The sequence below is a fragment of the Equus caballus genome, chromosome 22 (assembly GCF_041296265.1).
Source record: "Equus caballus isolate H_3958 breed thoroughbred chromosome 22, TB-T2T, whole genome shotgun sequence".
NCBI classification, from domain to species: domain Eukaryota; kingdom Metazoa; phylum Chordata; class Mammalia; order Perissodactyla; family Equidae; genus Equus; species Equus caballus.
The window spans coordinates 50,770,499-50,787,082 of NC_091705.1; the positions used below are offsets into that span (position 1 = coordinate 50,770,499).

Sequence of the window (16,584 nt, forward strand, 5' to 3'; positions counted from 1 at the left end):
TGACTGGCTTGTTTCACTTAGCAGAATGTCCTCAAGGTTCATCCATGTTGTAGCATATGTCAGAATGTCCTTGCTTTTTAAGGCTGAATAATATTCAGTACGTATATACCACATTTTGCTTATCCATTCATCTATCAATGGATACTTGGGTTGCTTCCCTGTTTTAGCTATTGTGAATAATGCTGCTATGAAGATGGGTGTGCAGATCTTGCTTTCAGTTCTTTTGGGTATATACCCAGAAGTGAGTTGCAGGATCATAGGCTAATTCTAAATTTCTTTCTTTCTTTTTTTTTTTTTTTGCTGAGGAAGATTTGCCCTGAGCTAACATCTGTTGCTAATCTTCCTCTTTTTGTATGTGAGCCACCGCCACAGCATGGCCACTGATGAATGCTGTAGGTCTGTGCCTGGGAACCGAACTTTGGCTGCCAAAGTGGAGCACCAGACTTAACCACCAGGCCACTGGGGCTGACCCTCTATGAAATGTTTATTTTTTGAAGTGCTTTGTCACAAGACAAGCAGACCTGTGATGATGTACAGTTCCTGTCCCATTAGAGTGACGGGATTCTGCATTCAGGCTGGTTCTTGCATCTACCTACAGGACATGCACAGGTGCAGTGCACTCAGAGTGCCCACAGCAAAGGGCCAGCCATGGTGGGTACTCCTGCTCCCTCTCGGGGGACTGGGGGCTGTCGAAGGTGACAAAGGGCTGCCTGACACGCAGACCGGATGAAGGCACTCCTGACAAGCCTCATGCTCACTGTGAACGAAATTTAATGTCCTTCCCTGTTTACATAAAAGTTAAATGCACATATTTTCTTTCTGCATCCTAGTAAATTGTTGTGGCCGTTGGGGGGCATGTGCTCCATTAAATGCTCCAGAAAACCCAGGTGAGGTGGAAAACCTTTATAATTGTGACATGCACATCAGAAACCAACAAGGAAAAGACTTTCACATTTGATTACGTACAAATTAAGAACTTGCAAAAAAGAAAGCACTGTAAAGTCAAAAGAACCAACAAATTGTGAAAAAGTCATCATGCACATGAAAACCAGTGGTAGAGTAGTATGTGTAGTTTTCCATTTGTGCTGGGGAAGAGAATGTCCACACACGCATGTGTTTGCACATCGTGGAAAGTGTCCAGGGCTGCACACCCACACCACCGGGGAACAAGCTAGGTGTGTGGAGTGGGAGCGAAGTGTTAAACGGTTTTTTTTTTTTTTTTTTTTTAACGATTTAAGGCAACAACTGTTGCCTTTTTTTTTTTTTAAGGATTGGCACCTGGGCTAACAACTGTTGCCAATCTTTTTTTTTTTCCCTGCTTTATTTCCCAAACCTCCTCCCCCCCTCCCCCCCCCGCCCCCCCGCTGGATACATAGTTGTATATCTTAGTTGCAGGTCCTTCTAGTTGTGGGATGTGGGACGCCACCTCAACGTGGCCTGACGAGTGGTGCTGTGTCCGCACGCAGGATCCGAACCCTGGGCTGCCGCAGTGAAGCGTGCGAACTTAACCACTCAGCCTCAGAGCCAGCCCCGTGTTAAACGGTTTTTAAGGAAAAATTTCACACGTACTTGGAAGTAGAAAAATAATGTAGTGAACTATTCAACCATTACTATTTGATGCAGTGGGAAGTTTTAAATTTTAGTTGAGCTTTTACTGTGCCTCTTAAATTTTTTCTGGTGAGCAAATATTTTATAATATAAATCCAGTAGCTTACCAATTAAAACAATTGCACATGTTTTCGTGTTCCTAGATGTGTATCTACTTTATAATTGGAGAATAGTTCATTGTTTCCGAGTATCATGATTTTGTCCTTGGTTAATGGTCCTTTTGTGTTGTTGCTACTTTTTTACTGTTATAAGCCATGCTTTGACGAACTCCTCATGCTTTTATCTTTGCACATTAAGGAAACATTTGTATAGTATCTTTAAAGTGGAGTTGTTGGATCAGTGTATTTTCACTTAAATACCAAATTGTCTTTCAAACACATGGCATTTCATGCTCAGCAACATGAGATGAGCATGTCTGTGTGATCACACCGTTGGCAATGCTGGCTCAGCGGTCATTGTCTTTGTCGTTTTTGCCAATCTCAAAGGCAAACTCCCTTCGCCTCAGCAAGCCTTAATCTGCATTTTCGTTACTGGTGAAGTGGGGCATCTTTCCTGTTTGTTTGTCTTGGGCAACTCTTCTGTGAAATGCTGCTTTTGTCATTTGCCCGTTTTCCTCTTAAGTTTTAACACAGTGATCATTTATGTTGCGTGTATCTGCTCTCCTTTGTTGTGCTCTTTCAGACTTGTGTGTGGAATATAGAAATATTTTCTTTGAAAAGACTTTATCATGGTTAATTTTTTTGTGGTAAAATATATGCAAGATCAAATTTTCTGTTTTAACCATTTTAAGTGCACATTTCAGTGCCATTAAGTACATTCACGTTGTTGTGCACCATCCCCACCATCCGTCTCCAGAACTTTCTCATCTCCCCAAATGGAAACTCTGTCCCCAATAAACGCCAACTCCCTCCCCTCCCCCAGCCCTGGCTCCACCATCCTACTTTGTGTCTCTGAATTTGACTCCTCAAGGTGCCTCACGTGAGTGCATTCACACAGTGCTTCTCCTTTTGTGCCTGGCTTGTTTCTCTGAGCATAACGTTCTCAGGGTTCGTCTGTGCTGTAGGCGGTGTCAGGATTTCCTTCCTTTCTAAAGCTGGGTGACATCGCTTTATGTGTGTGTATGGGCTGCATTTTGTTTCTTTAGTTATCTCTTGATGGACATAGCTTGCTTCTGCCTTTTGGCTATAGTGAGAAACGCTGCTGTGAGCCTTGGTGTACAAACAGCTGTTGGAGTCTCTCCTTCCAATTCTTTTGGATATAAACGCAGAAGTGGAACTGCTGGTTCATCTGGTAATGCTATTTTTGATTTTTGGAGGAACCACCATACTGTTTTCCACAGTAGCTGCACTGTTTTAGATTGCCAGCAGAGCAGGACCTCATAAAGGTTCTAGTTTCTCCACATCCTTGACAACACTTGTTATTTTCTGATTTTTTAATAATAGGCATCCTAATGAGTGTGAAGTGATGTCTCATTGTGGTTTTCATTTGCATTTACCTGATTAGTGATGTCAGGTATCATTTCATGTGCTTAGTGACTATTTCTGTCTTGGAGAAATGTCTATTCAAGTCCCCCCTTTTTTTTTTTTTGAGGAAGATTATCCCTGAGCTAACATCTGCTGCCAATCCTCCTCTTTTTGCTGAGGAAGATTGGCCCTGAGCTAACATCCATGGTTGTGTATCCTAGTTGTTAGTTTTAGTTCTTTGTGTGAGCCACCGCTGCCACAGTATGACAACTAACAGATGGGTGGGATGGTTCCTGGTAAATGAGCCTGGGCTGCAGCAGTGAGAGTACCAAATCTCTACCACTAGACCACCAGGGCTGGCTGAAAAAAAAAAAAAAAAGAAAAGGACTTGGTGTCTTTTTTTTTTTTTTTTTTTTTAGGACGATTAGCCCTGAGCTAACATCTGCTGCCAATCCTCCTCTTTTTGCTGAGGAAGACTGGCCCTAAGCGAAATCTCTGCCCACCTTCCTCTACTTTATATGTGGGACACCTACCACAGCATGGCTTGCTGAACAGTGCCATGTCCGCACCCGGGATCCGAACTGACAGACCTGGGCCAATGAAGTGGAACGTGCGCACTTAACCGCTTCACCACTGGGCCGGCCCCTCAAGTCCTTTTTCAAGAGCAGTTTTAGGTTCACAGCAAAACTGAGAAGCAGGTACAGAAATTTCCCATATACCCCCTGCCCCACACATCATAGCCTCCTCCATATCAACATCCCCCACCTGATGGTGCATTTGTCACAGTTGAAGAACCTGCGTTACACATCAGAATCACCCAGAGTCCATCGTTTACAGAAGGGTTCACTCTTGCTGTTGTACATTCTGTGGCTTTGGACAAATGTTCGAGGACGTGCATCCATCCTTATAGTATCACACAGAGTAGTTTTGCTGCCCTAACCATCGTCTGCTCCACCTTCATCCCTCCTGCTACTCCCAGGCAACCTCTCATCTTTTTATTGTCTCCATAGTTTTCCCTTTTCCAGAATATCTTATAGTTGGAATCATGCAGCATGTAGCCTTTTCAGATTGGCTTCTTTCACTTAGTGATACTCATTTAAGTTTCCTCCACGTCTTTTCATGGCTTGACGGCTCATTTCTTTTCATCACTGAATAATATTCCATTTTCTGGAATTCATCTTGAAGTTTATTTATTCATTCACCTTGAAGGACATCTTGGTTGCTTCCACTTTTTGGCAATTATGAGTAAAGCTGCTTATAAACATCTGTGTTCAGGTTTTTGTGTAGACATAAGTTTTCATGTTCTTTGGGTAGATACCAAGGCGTGCAATTACTGGATCGTATGGTGAGAGTATGTGTAGATTGTTAGAAACCACCAAACTGTCTTCCAAAGTGACTGCACCATTTTGCGTTCCCACCAGCAACAAATGAGATTTCCTGTTGCTCCACTTCCTCACCATCATTTGGTGTCAGTGTTCCAGATTTTGGCCATTCTAATAGGTGTATAGTGGTTATCTCAATGTTGTTTTAATTTCTGTTTTCCTGCTGACATAGGGTGTGGGGCGTCTTTTCATGTGCTTATTTGCATCTGTATGTCTTCTTTGGTGAGGGGTCTTTTCAGGGCTTTGACCCATTTTTTAGTTGGGTTGTTTGTTTCGTTTTTGTTGTGTTTTAAGAGTTCTTTGTCTATTTAGGTAACAGTCCTGTATCAGATGTGTCTTTTGCAGATATTTTCTCCTAGTCTCTGGCTTGTGTTTTGATTCTGTCCTTTTTTTTTAAATTGAGGTTGTATTGGCTTATAACGTTGTGTAAGTTTTAGGTGTACATTATTATATTTCAGTTTCTGTATAGATTGCATTGTGTTCCCAGCAATAATCTAGTTTTTATATGTCACCATACTTGTCTTTTCATTCTCTTCACAGTGTCTTTCACAGACAGAAATTTTAAATTTTAATGAAGTCCAGTTTATCAATTCTTTATGAATCATGCCTTTGATGTTGTATCTAAAAAGTCATCACCAAACCCCAGGTCATCCAGATTGTCTCCTATGTTACCATCCAGGAATCTTATAGTTTTGCATTTTATATTTAGGTCCTTGATTCACTTTGAGTTGATTTTTGTAAAAGACTTGTCTAGACTCATTATTTTGCTGTGTGGATGTCTGGTTGTTCCAGCACCATTTCTTGAAGAGACTGTCTTTGCTCCATGGTATTGTCTTTGCTCCTTTGTCAAAGACCAATTGACTATATTTATATGGCTCTATCTTCTGTGCCACTGATCTATTTGTCTATTCTTTCACCAATACCACACTGTCTTGATTATTGTAGCTTTATTTTAAATCTCAAAGTCGGATAGTGTCAGTCTTCCAACTTTGTTATTCTGTTTCAATGTTGTGTTGCCTATTCTGGGTCTTTTATTTCTCCATGTAAACTTTAGAATCAGTTTCTCAATATCCACAAAATAGCTTGCTGGGATTTTTATTGGAATTGCATTGAATCTATGGATCAAGTTGGAAAGAACTGATATCTGGGGGACAGTACTGGGTCTTCCTTGCCATGAATATGGAATCTCTCTCCATTTATTTGGTTGTTTGATTTTTTTCATCAGAGTTTTGTAGTCTTCCTCATGTGGATCTTGTATGTGTTTGTTAGATTAATACTTAAGTATTTCACATTTTTGGGTGGTAATGTAAATGTTAATGTGTATTTGATTCCATTTGTTCCTTGCAGGCATATAGAAAAGCAGTTGACTTTTGTATTCTGAAACCTTGCTATAATTGCTTATTAGTTCTGAGAGATTTTTTGTAGATTTTCTACATAGACAGTCAAGTCATCTGTGAACAGGATGAAAGCTTCATCCTTTTCTGGTCTTGCTGCATTAGCTAAGACCCTGTTCCCGTTTTTCACTCGGGCTTTTTGTTGTTTATCATAGTGATTTTAAAATAACTACAGAGAATGGTATAATGAACTGCTACATTGCAGATGTAAAGAAAGTAGTTGAAATAATGAATCTTTTATGACTTCTGAGTTTCGCTCATTCTTAGATAGACCTTTCTTATGTCCAGTTATGTTTTTTTTTTCCTAGAACTTTTATGGTTTCACTTTTTTAATGTAAATTTTTGTTCCATGTAGATGAAATTTGTTTATCATCATCAAAAACTGTGGTTTGAGTTAAGGTCATTTTCCTACTTTTAGAGTTTCCATATCCACTGGTAGTCAAGACGGTGGGAAGGGGCTCCAGGGATGTTGAGTCCTTCGTTTTGGGCATTCCTGCCCTTTCTAATCAACTTGGCTTGGCCTGTCTTGCAGGTGTCTGACTCGGTGAGTGGACAGACTGTGGTCGACCCCAAAGGCTATCTGACGGATTTAAATTCCATGATCCCAACCCATGGAGGGGACATCAAGTGAGTGCTCTGCAGAACTAGTGGGTTGGGGTGGGACTCTGCTTGCCTAGAATGTTTTGGATTTTATTTGAGAAATATGCAGCCAAAATAGGATGGATAGTCTAAGGAATACATAGTGGAGTAGTTTCATTTTCTATTTAAAATATATCTGGCTGGGGCTGGCCCCGTAGCCGAGTGGTTAAGTTCGCGCGCTCTGCTGCAGGCGGCCCAGTATTTCGTTGGTTCGAATCGTGGGCGCGGACATGGCACTGCTCATCAAACCACGCTGAGGCAGCGTCCCACATGCCACAACTAGAAGGACCCACAACTACGAATATACAACTGTGTACCGGGGGGCTTTGGGGAGAAAAAGGAAAAAAAATAAAATCTTTAAAAAAAAAAAAAATAGAATTTATAAAGTATATCTGGGGGCCGGCCCTGTGGCCGAGTGGTTAAGTTTGCACACTCCACTTCGGCGGCCTAGGATTTTGCCGGTTTGGATCCTGGGCGCGGATATGGCACCACTCCTTAGGCCATGTTGAGGAGGCGTCCCATACACCACAAATAGAAGGACTCACAACTAAAACAATATACAACTATGTACTGGGGAGGTTTGGGGAGAAAAAGCAGAAAAAAAAATATCTAAAATACATCTGTACCCATTCATTGTGGATCTTAAACTGTTACAAGTAATACTTCAAATCTGTGCACAAGCTGAGCTAAAGAGCGGCCTGCTAATCATGTCCCGTGCTTGCAGCTTTCCCCTAAGTGCTCAGCACCTGGCTCCCAAAGAGGTGCTCAGAGGCTCTGTGCAGGGTGCTAAGCAGGCGTGGAAAGTTGCTGACTAGGGTTTTGAGTTGGTTATGTCACTCGGGACATCAGGTTTGACAGATCGTACGTTGTCTGTGCAGTGGCGCCTTCTTTCTGGGCTCAGGTACACCCTTGACAGTGTGGTGGCCTGATCCTGTGGGCTTTCTTGCCCTCTAGTGATATCAAGAAGGCACGACTGCTCCTCAAGTCTGTTCGGGAGACAAACCCTCATCACCCACCAGCCTGGATTGCATCAGCCCGCCTGGAGGAAGTCACTGGGAAGCTGCAAGTAGCTAGAAACCTTATTATGAAGGGGACGGAGATGTGCCCCAAGGTAAGACATTTTCCTGGAGGCTGCATGATGCCATTCCTGGGTGGACTCTCGGTGTCTGTACCACCCAGGACACCTGTGGGAGTGAACCTGCCTGCCTTTTGGTGTCTAGACAAGTGACAGTAGGACAGGTGTGGGCTGGCACCTGTTTATTTTCCCTTGGACTGAAGTTCCCTCCACCATTAGTTTAATGGCAGGACAACCCTAACTAGAAAGCACTAAATTGGTTAGCTCTTCCACCCCACCTAATAATGTAAGAAACCTAAGCATTGGGGGTGGCCCCGTGGCTGAGTGGTTAAGTTTGCGCGCTCCGCTGCAGGTGGCCCAGTGTTTCGTTGGTTTGAATCCTGGGCGCGGACATGGCACTGCTCATCAAACCACGCTGAGGCAGCGTCCCACATGCCACAACTAGAAGGACCCACAACGAAGAATATACAACTATGTACTGGGGGGCTTTGGGGGAGAAAAAGGAAAAAAATAAAATCTTTAAAAAAAAAAAAGAAACCTAAGCATTAATGCCAACTCTCAGGAGAATATCCCAGCACTATTTTTTGGAGTAGAGTGATAGATAAGCTTTAAAAAGTCCTACAAGACTTTCTAAGTGATCATACACTTATTGTGCAGACTGCGGTACCCTTGACAGTGAAAGATGCTCTATGAAAACTTACCCTAGGATATTAGGCATGAATCAGAACTTCCCAGGCAAACGCACAGCCACCTGCCTGTATGTTTTCGCTTTGCCTGTGGATTGACTTATTATCTTGCAGGGCAAACTGTTCTTTTCCCATAACGTGGTTGCATGTCCCCTGACTCAGACAGAGACATGCTGTAGCCACATTCCCAAGCGTTGCTGTTATTGGGTCTGTGATGCAGGTGTGTTTGAGGCCAAGCTGATGGAGTTTGTTTGATCATAAACCCCATGGTCCCGATGAGCCAAGCCCTTCCTGTTTTCGAGGTTTCTGTGTGCACTTCCAGGGATGCCTGCTACTCTGTCATGGCTTCCAGCCTGCACAGACGCTTATGTTCTTTTCTTTTGCTCCACAGAGTGAAGATGTCTGGCTAGAAGCAGCCAGGTTGCAGCCTGGGGATACGGCCAAGGCCGTGGTGGCCCAAGCGGTTCGTCACCTCCCACAGTCTGTTAGGATTTACATCAGAGCAGCAGAGCTGGAAACGGACATCCGAGCCAAGAAGCGGGTGCTTCGGAAGGGTGAGTCTCCGGGGTGTCTGTGAGGGGCAGGTGCATGTGCACACGTGCAGGAAGTGCTGCCTGCTTGGTCCTGGTGCCATGCTCTTGGAGAGCAGCTTTTCCACCGCTTTGCTCAGGCTTTAGTGGCGGTGGTTCAAGAATGGGTGACGTTTTCCAGGCCTTTTTCTGGGCTGGGTTGCCTCTGCCCTTGGACCCTCTGTGGGAGGAATTTCTACCCTGATTGAGGTGCGTAGGTTCAAATCACACTCCTGCCTTTTCATGCTGTGTGACCTTGAGTGAGTTGGGCAATTGCTCTGTGGCCCAGGTTTTCCCAACTACAAGACAAGAACAGCAACAACATTCAGAACCTGCTTTTTAGGGCTTGATGAGACCGTGTGCGTGAAGGGTGGAGCTGAGCCAGCACAAAGCAGACCTTGTGGGTGTTAGTCTTCTCTGCTGTCTGCTAGGAGCCGGATACTTCAGTAGGTAGAAGTGTGCCACTTGCTTTTAAGTGAACTGACGGGGTGGTCACACCAGAGCTGTGCATTAATTGAACTCCTTCCCATCTCATCAGCCTCCTGTGAGGCAGTGCCTCACCTTCTTGCCTAGTGTTTTAAGCAAGGTAGTGTGTGCCGTGGGCCCCAGTCAGGGTGAAGGTTTGCATGCCAGGGAAACGGAGTCCATCCAGGGATCACTGCCAAGATGAAGCTTTTGTGGGCAGTTTGTTTTTCATTGTTGGGGAATTGATAAAAGGGATGGTATTTCTCTCTTCCCCAGAACTGTCTGGTCGATGCTGCTTTGGTCTTTGTTCCAGAGCAGATGCTGATCAGAGGGCAGATCTAGAGTAAACCTGTGCAGATGGCTGTTCCCACCTGAGTTTGTAGAGTGGGTGAAATCAGTGAGAGGCTTCCAGCACTCGTTTGTAGGAGGTGCGTTTGAGTGAAATGTTAGAGGTGTGCAGTGTCAAGCAGTACAGGTATAATCACAGTGTCCAACTCTGTACTGTGTGTGGTAGAGGCCAGGCGGAGTCCACCTTGTATGTGACCCTGTCTGCGTGCCTGTTTGTGCTTGTAAGTGTTTTCCTCTCTTGGGTCTGATTTCTTGATTGAAGCCCCGCTGCCCATTAAATGCCCAGAGCTAGTCTGAAGGGGCCAGTAGCAGAAAGTTAGCACTAGTCTTGGTTTGTAGAAATCGACTTATGTTTTCCATCCAGGAAAACAGTTCTGTAATGACAAACACATTGAACTCTGGGTAATTAGCATTATTTATTTAGGATAGCTCTACTGATTTTCCCCTGCCATGGCGTGATGAATGGTCAGAATGTCTTTATGGCCCCTCCCTGTTCATTACCAGATTGCTTCAGCTCGTTTCCAGTTGGCTTCAGATTTGGAGAGTGGAGCGGGCACAGAGGTGGGGCCTGCGAGGAGTATTGAGTGACTGCATTTCCAGGCCGTCCTGGACCTTGAGGGGAGTGGTCCTTCTGGCTCTGCTTTCTCTCAGGCAGAGAAGCTTTGCTAAGGTGGAAAGAACATGGAATTCCCAAACTGACCTCTGCCCCTGCTCCCCGGTCCTGATCCTGATCCTGGCCTACCCCCCTCCTTAGAATATTTCCAAAAACAACGTTCTTTTTCCAGGTGACTGGGGCAGAGCTGGGCACCACCTCATTTAACTCTTGGTGAACACTTGTCAGCCACTGCTTGAAGGATCTGATTTTCAATAACTAAGATGACAGCTATATCTATCAGTGGCTTGGGACACCATGCCAGCCCTCAGTTTCTGGCGTGTGAGCTCTGGGATGCAGCTGACGTCTAGTCCTTTGTTGGGAGAACTGGAGCTTCAGATGCTGGTCTGAGCCCTGAGGAGGCCGAGGGACCTTGGGTGTGGTGCTTGATCGCTGAGCTGCGGTGTCCTCTGTAAGGGCACTCTAGGCCTGTACGCATTGTGCCCTGGGGCCAGGCCTTTGGCTGTTTCCTAATAGAGGTGAAGCACTCTCTTACTCTGCTAATTACTGCAGTCATATAAGAGTGGAGTTATTTGACCCCAAAACTATATACTCTGGTCCATAGAGTATAGCATCCTCCGGCAGCCATCACTGTTGGGTCACTGTGAGCACAGGGACAGCACCTGAATGTCCTCACCCCCAGCGCCATGGGCTGGAGATCACGTTGACCTCTACATGGGCCCGGCTTCTGCTAACAGGCATATCTAGTTCAGAGTGCTCTCTTCCTGTCTGGGCCGCCTCCTATACGCCGGCTGGCTGTAGCTTCTCAGGCAACCTTGACACAGCAGCACAGCATGGTAGCTTGTCTCTGGGAAGCGCGTTGGCAGGAGCTGGACCCATCAGCAGTGGTGGGCTTTAGCTCCAGTCCCATGGCTGCTGACAAGATGCCAACGAAGGAGTTCCTGCGCGCTCTCAAAAAGTGGAGACGCAGAGTCCTGGGGGTCGTATGCACCTCTGGGTGAAGTTAATGACCCTACAAGTTCAGTCCCACCTGAATGTTCTGTACCTTAGAAGCTAAATTGTGAAGCTCACCTCCATCAGTATGTATTATATGTATGAAATAAAGAGAAGGAAAAGAGAAGAAATAGTTAATATGCGAATGGAGAACAGGCAGGAGGATCAGATATCTAGTTCTGTGTCCTCGTTGCTCCGCCTGGTCACCTGTCTGGAGGTGAAGACTTTCTTCCATTGCTTGGGCCCTCTGCTCATGTCTTACTTGGTCAGAGTTCTTCTTTCCCTGGACAGGTGACCAAACCGTTACTCCTGGAGGGGCTAAATCCTCAGTGATCTTGCTGTCTTGGGCTGCTATACTTCCCATTAACTTTAACTGTTGGAAATGGGAATACTAAACCAGGCCTCAGGACCCTCTGGGCTCTAGTCATGGTCTCCCTGCCCCTGCCCCTGGCACATGGCGGCAATTCAGTCTCACTTTGGAGCCAAGGTTCACTTCTCCGACCAGTGGCACCAGGAGACCAGAGAGATGGGTGACTGCGTCAGCTTGCAGTGTGCCTTGGTGGACACATCCTCCCTTGGGATGAGAACTCCCGACAGCACAGTTCAAAGACATGGAGGTGGGAGCCAGGCCGTCTCAGTGCGTTTGACGTGCAGCCCCAGGGAGCTGCTTGGATGTCACTGCTTCTTCCCAGACCTGTATGTTCTGGCTGTGTGAGAACCCCCACTGTAGGTGGTTGGTTGTCATGGCATTAGTTGCATCCTGTAAAGTCGAGGCCCGCTCCTCTGGGGCGTTTCTCTCACTCGGTGCTCTGAGTGCTCAGTAGACGTCCCCTTGTTCTACTGAGCTGTTGCCTGAATGACAGAGGTAGGGTGATGCCAGAGAATGTCAGGGCTCAAACCCTTTGCTGCACGTCTTTTTCTGGGAAGTAAGTTTCTTGAATGCGTGATGGGTGACTCCATGGGTGGTGGTACTGGCAGAGCGCTGCAGGCAAGGAAGGCAAATCCATTCCAGTAAGAACCAGTCACTGGCCCTCCAGATGGAACCAGTCCAGGATGTCGGCCTGGTCTGGGAGCTGACCAGGGAACAGTTCTCTTGGAGGGGACTCAGCTCAGCAGTGGGCAGCATCAGACCACCTGTGGGAGGGAGCCTGTGTGGATGAACCCTGAATGGCTGTGGTCCTGCCTCTCTGGCGCTTGCACACGGCTCCATGAAGCAGGCGGGGGCAATGGGTACCCGGAGGAAGCCAGCCCCCATCTGCAGGACGTGGTCCTGTGTGCTATGAGTGTGAGGCCAGATGGATTCCTTGGAGAGCACTCACATGGGTCACAAGTATCTTCACACTCTGATTGTTCTGCCGTCATTCCATGGCACATCTCTTCCCCCAATTTCCAAGCTTCCCACCTGGTTTCTTCCGCTTCCTAGAACCACGGTCAGCTCTTCAGCTGCTGCATGAATCAGCATAGGCCCATCTTGGGCAGTCTCACTTGACCAAGCGGATGATCAAGTGATAACCTGATGCCAGGTCAGGGCAGTCAGTGCTGGTGTACTGTACAGAGTCATGTGTAGACCAAGATGGGCTTTTTCTTCTCAGTCCCTTGATCCTAAGGAACTCCCCAGAGGCCGTAAGTGAGGGCCGAGGGAGGAGGAGGTTGATCAGCAGCCAGCGTGGGAGGCATCTGCCCCATGGCCCAGGCAGCTTACCTGTACCGTACCTGCCTTTGCTCCACCCTTCTCTTGTGCCATTCCACCTGACCACAGGCTGCTGTGCATCTTCCCAGCTTGTGGCTTGTCTGTCACATAGCACCCAAGTTCATGGTGGGTAAATCAGGTTGCTCGGTCACTTAATGTCGCTAAGCCAAATATTCGGTCTCTGCCTGGGCTTAGTGGCCAGCTAGGGGCTTCAGGAGAGAGTAGCTTTGTTCTACAGCCCTAGAGGGGCTCCGTGACTCCTGCTGGGCCTTCCCAGGGGCTCCTTACAGCACACTGGTCAGAATATGTAGACCAAGTGTAGCTGAGTCTGTGAGGTCAGAAGCAGCCTGTGGCACTCGGAAAACAGACGGTAGGGCCCCTCCTAGGTGGTGTGATTCCTGAATGCCCAGGCCCAGGCTGAGGTACTGTCTTCTGTGGCAGGTGGTACGGGAGCAGCAGCTTGTTTTCCATCACAGAGGGGAGGTCCCCACGAGCCCCGGACTGTGGGACCCTTCAAAACTTGCTAAGGGCAGACCCCTGGGGTTTGTGAGGTGTTTCTCCCCACTCCCGAGCCCGCTTGTTCTGGGCATCTTGCATATGTTCTGCTTCCTGCTTACCAGCATGATGACAGCCTGACATGGTGTGCCATGACCCTAGAGTAGGCTGGCTAGGCCATAGGAGAGGGGATGGGGCACCTCCATTTTTACAGGGCCTGTAAAGGAGGGAAGGCCCATCTTCTCAGACAATGAGGTGAGCTGCTTCTGCTGGTGAGGGAGGCTCAGGGTATCACATCCTGGCTTCATCCAAGTCCCCCGGATGGCCCCAGTCTGTGCCCGCATTTCATGTGGGAAACTTTGTGGGTCTGCAAATTCTGCACCATTAAATCTTTCTCTCTTTTTTTTTAAAGATTGGCACTTGAACTAACAACTGTTGCCAATCTTCTTTTTTTTTTTCCCCTACTTTTTCTCCCCCAGTCCCCCCAGTACGTAGTTGTATATTTTTAGTTGTGGCTCCTTCTAGTTGTGGCATGTGGGACACTGCCTCAACGTGGCCTGATGAGCAGTGCCATGTCCGCACCCAGGATCCGAACCAGTGAAACCCTGGGCCGCCGAAGGCAGAGCGTGTGAACTTAACCACACTCAGCCATGGGGCTGGCCCCTGCACCATTAAATCTTAGGTCTGCTTTCTGCAAGGTTGGCCCATGTATTTTCAAGAAACAAGAGCTCCTTTGGAAGCTTCAAGGTGTTGGTTTCCTGCCTGTGGCCCGAGTTGTCATGTTCTCTCCGTCAGCTCAGTGGTCATTGTCACCCTGCCAGAGGCTTGGCCTTACCCTCCCCTAGTGCTCACTCTGCAGGGCTCTGTGTTTATCTGCCTTCTATTTTGGACTGTTTGGTAAATTGCATCTGAAGAAAGGGCTCTGCTGCTTGAACAAAGGTTTGGAAGTTTTTGGACTGCATTGTGCCTCTTCTGGGAGTCTGTCCCCCTTCCCTGATGTCACTCTGTTTGCTGGCTGCCCGTGTCTGAGCTCCTGAGGGAGCCCACCTGCTGCGGAGCTGGTGAGGTAGCACTGCTGTCAGTGTGGTGTAGCCACACAGTGCCCTGGTTCTCCTTGCACTCCTTGGGGCCCAGGAAGGAGTTCCCAAGCTTAGTGGCCGTCAGACGCACGCCAGCCTGGGCAGACACAGATCCCCGTGTCGTTCTGTTTCCTTTTCCTGTGATTTCTGCATGACTCACACTCACAGCTCGCGGGGCCGGCCCTTCCTGTGTGGTGATTGTCTTCTTGTGTCTGCCTTGCTTTGTATTTTAATGTTGATTTTCAAGTGTGAGCAGGAGTAGAGATGACGCACAGTCCTCTGTGCTATCCTCAACTGTCTCCTGTGCCCGAATCTTGCTTTCTTTTTCAAGGTGTTTCACATTGGTCTGGTTTCTGTCTGCCCCAGACCTGAGAGAACCCGTTGAAAGGGTAGGCCTGCAATCCCAGTCTGTCATCCAGGGGAGAGACCATCTGACCCTGCTGACACCAGCATCCTCTGACACAGCATCCTGCTTTCAGTTCCCCTTTTCTGTGACCTGGTTTCTCGTTTGACCTCTCCAGCCCTTGAGCATGTTCCAAACTCGGTTCGCTTGTGGAAGGCGGCTGTTGAGCTGGAAGAGCCCGAAGACGCTAGAATCATGCTTAGCCGAGCTGTGGAGTGCTGCCCCACCAGCGTGGAGGTGAGTTCGCCAGGTTCTCGTCCGCCAGCCCTGCCAAGGCCTGAGCCAAGTTCAGTGTCTGGAAGTGGGATCAGCTGAACATTGAGCTCACCGAGGCTGTGATTCTGGAGACTGTAAGGCAGTGTGAAATCACAGGATGCTGCCCTGTCACACAGCTACCAGGCAGAGTGGTCAGTCTGGCTGTGGCCAGTTCTGCTCCTGATGGAAGTGCAGAACAGAATCTTAACTCTTCTCGGACCACTGCAGAGAATTCTGTGTTGAGCACTGTTTTTCAGGGGTCAGTCCTCCTAATTCAGCTTAGTTTGTAAATGGGACCCGAAGGGTAGAGGGTGATAGAAAATGCTGGTGTATCTTTCTGCCAGCCCAGCATGAGGTTGGCTCTTTGTTTCAAAGCTAGTTGGATTTCTTTAGTTTTAAACCTTCTCTTCATAACATTCTGTGCAGTGATTTTTAGTCTTGGTTTTATGATATCCAATATGTCTTTCATTATCCTAACGGGTATTGTGAAATTCTCCAAACGAAATTAATCTTAATTTATTTACATAAAAATAAATAGAGCCCATGCACATTTTTGGTGATGAAATGTTACAGAATCAACAGCTGCAGTATGAGAACTCCAGAAGGCTGAACTCCATGTGTCCTTTCAGCTTGTGAAGGCAACAGTCATATCGTGTTCACCTGCTGTCCTGACACCTGGGACAAGTCTGGCACACTGTGTATGTTTAACCAGTGTTTGGAATGTGTGACTGAGAATCTGTCATCTTTTTGCGTTAACCAGAGAGTCACTAAATAAGTCAGAAGCATAACTGAACAGTTACGAGATTAGGCAAAAAAATGCTGCTGCACCCATTCATGGGCTCTGTTTACGTGGTCCTTGAAAGCTTTTAGAAAGAATTCTGTGAAGGTGCTGTGGGCCTGTTGAGATAGGCTCACCCTCCAACCTGGCAGGTTGTGCTGAGTGCTGTCCTCTTGTTTTCTGGTATTTTGTCCATACAGCTCTGGCTTGCTCTGGCGAGGCTGGAGACCTACGAAAATGCCCGCAAGGTCTTAAATAAGGCCCGTGAGAACATCCCTACAGACCGGCACATCTGGATCACGGCTGCCAAGCTGGAGGAAGCCAATGGAAATACGCAGATGGTGGAGAAAATCATTGATCGTGCCATCACTTCCCTGCGGGCCAATGGTGTGGAGATCAACCGTGAGCAGTGGATCCAGGTAAGGTTGGCAGGTAGGACTCCAACTGTGGTCGGATACCAAGATGTCTGCTTTAAAAATGGATGTTCTGCACATTGGAGTCTCTCGTAGGGTAGGGGCTGCAGGATGGTCCCTGAGAGTTCCCATGCTGTCACAGGGTGGCTTTTCTTATGTGACCACATCATTGCCTTTTGTAGAGTCAGGACCCGGAGCACAACTTGAGGTTGGACACTGGAGAACTTTCAGGGCAC

General features: G+C 47.2%; 1 protein-coding gene across 2 annotated transcripts in view; it reads left to right on the forward strand.

Annotated features, from left to right (window-relative positions):
• Positions 1–16,584, forward strand: part of PRPF6 (pre-mRNA processing factor 6) — a 46,448-nt gene that overhangs the window by 7,747 nt on the left and 22,117 nt on the right. For both annotated transcript variants that reach the window (XM_023626959.2, XM_023626960.2), the window contains exons 7-11: positions 6,380–6,474; positions 7,441–7,597; positions 8,639–8,801; positions 15,021–15,139; positions 16,136–16,354. In XM_023626959.2, coding sequence (XP_023482727.1) covers positions 6,380–6,474; positions 7,441–7,597; positions 8,639–8,801; positions 15,021–15,139; positions 16,136–16,354 — 753 coding nt within the window. The remainder of the gene's footprint in view (positions 1–6,379; positions 6,475–7,440; positions 7,598–8,638; positions 8,802–15,020; positions 15,140–16,135; positions 16,355–16,584) is intronic.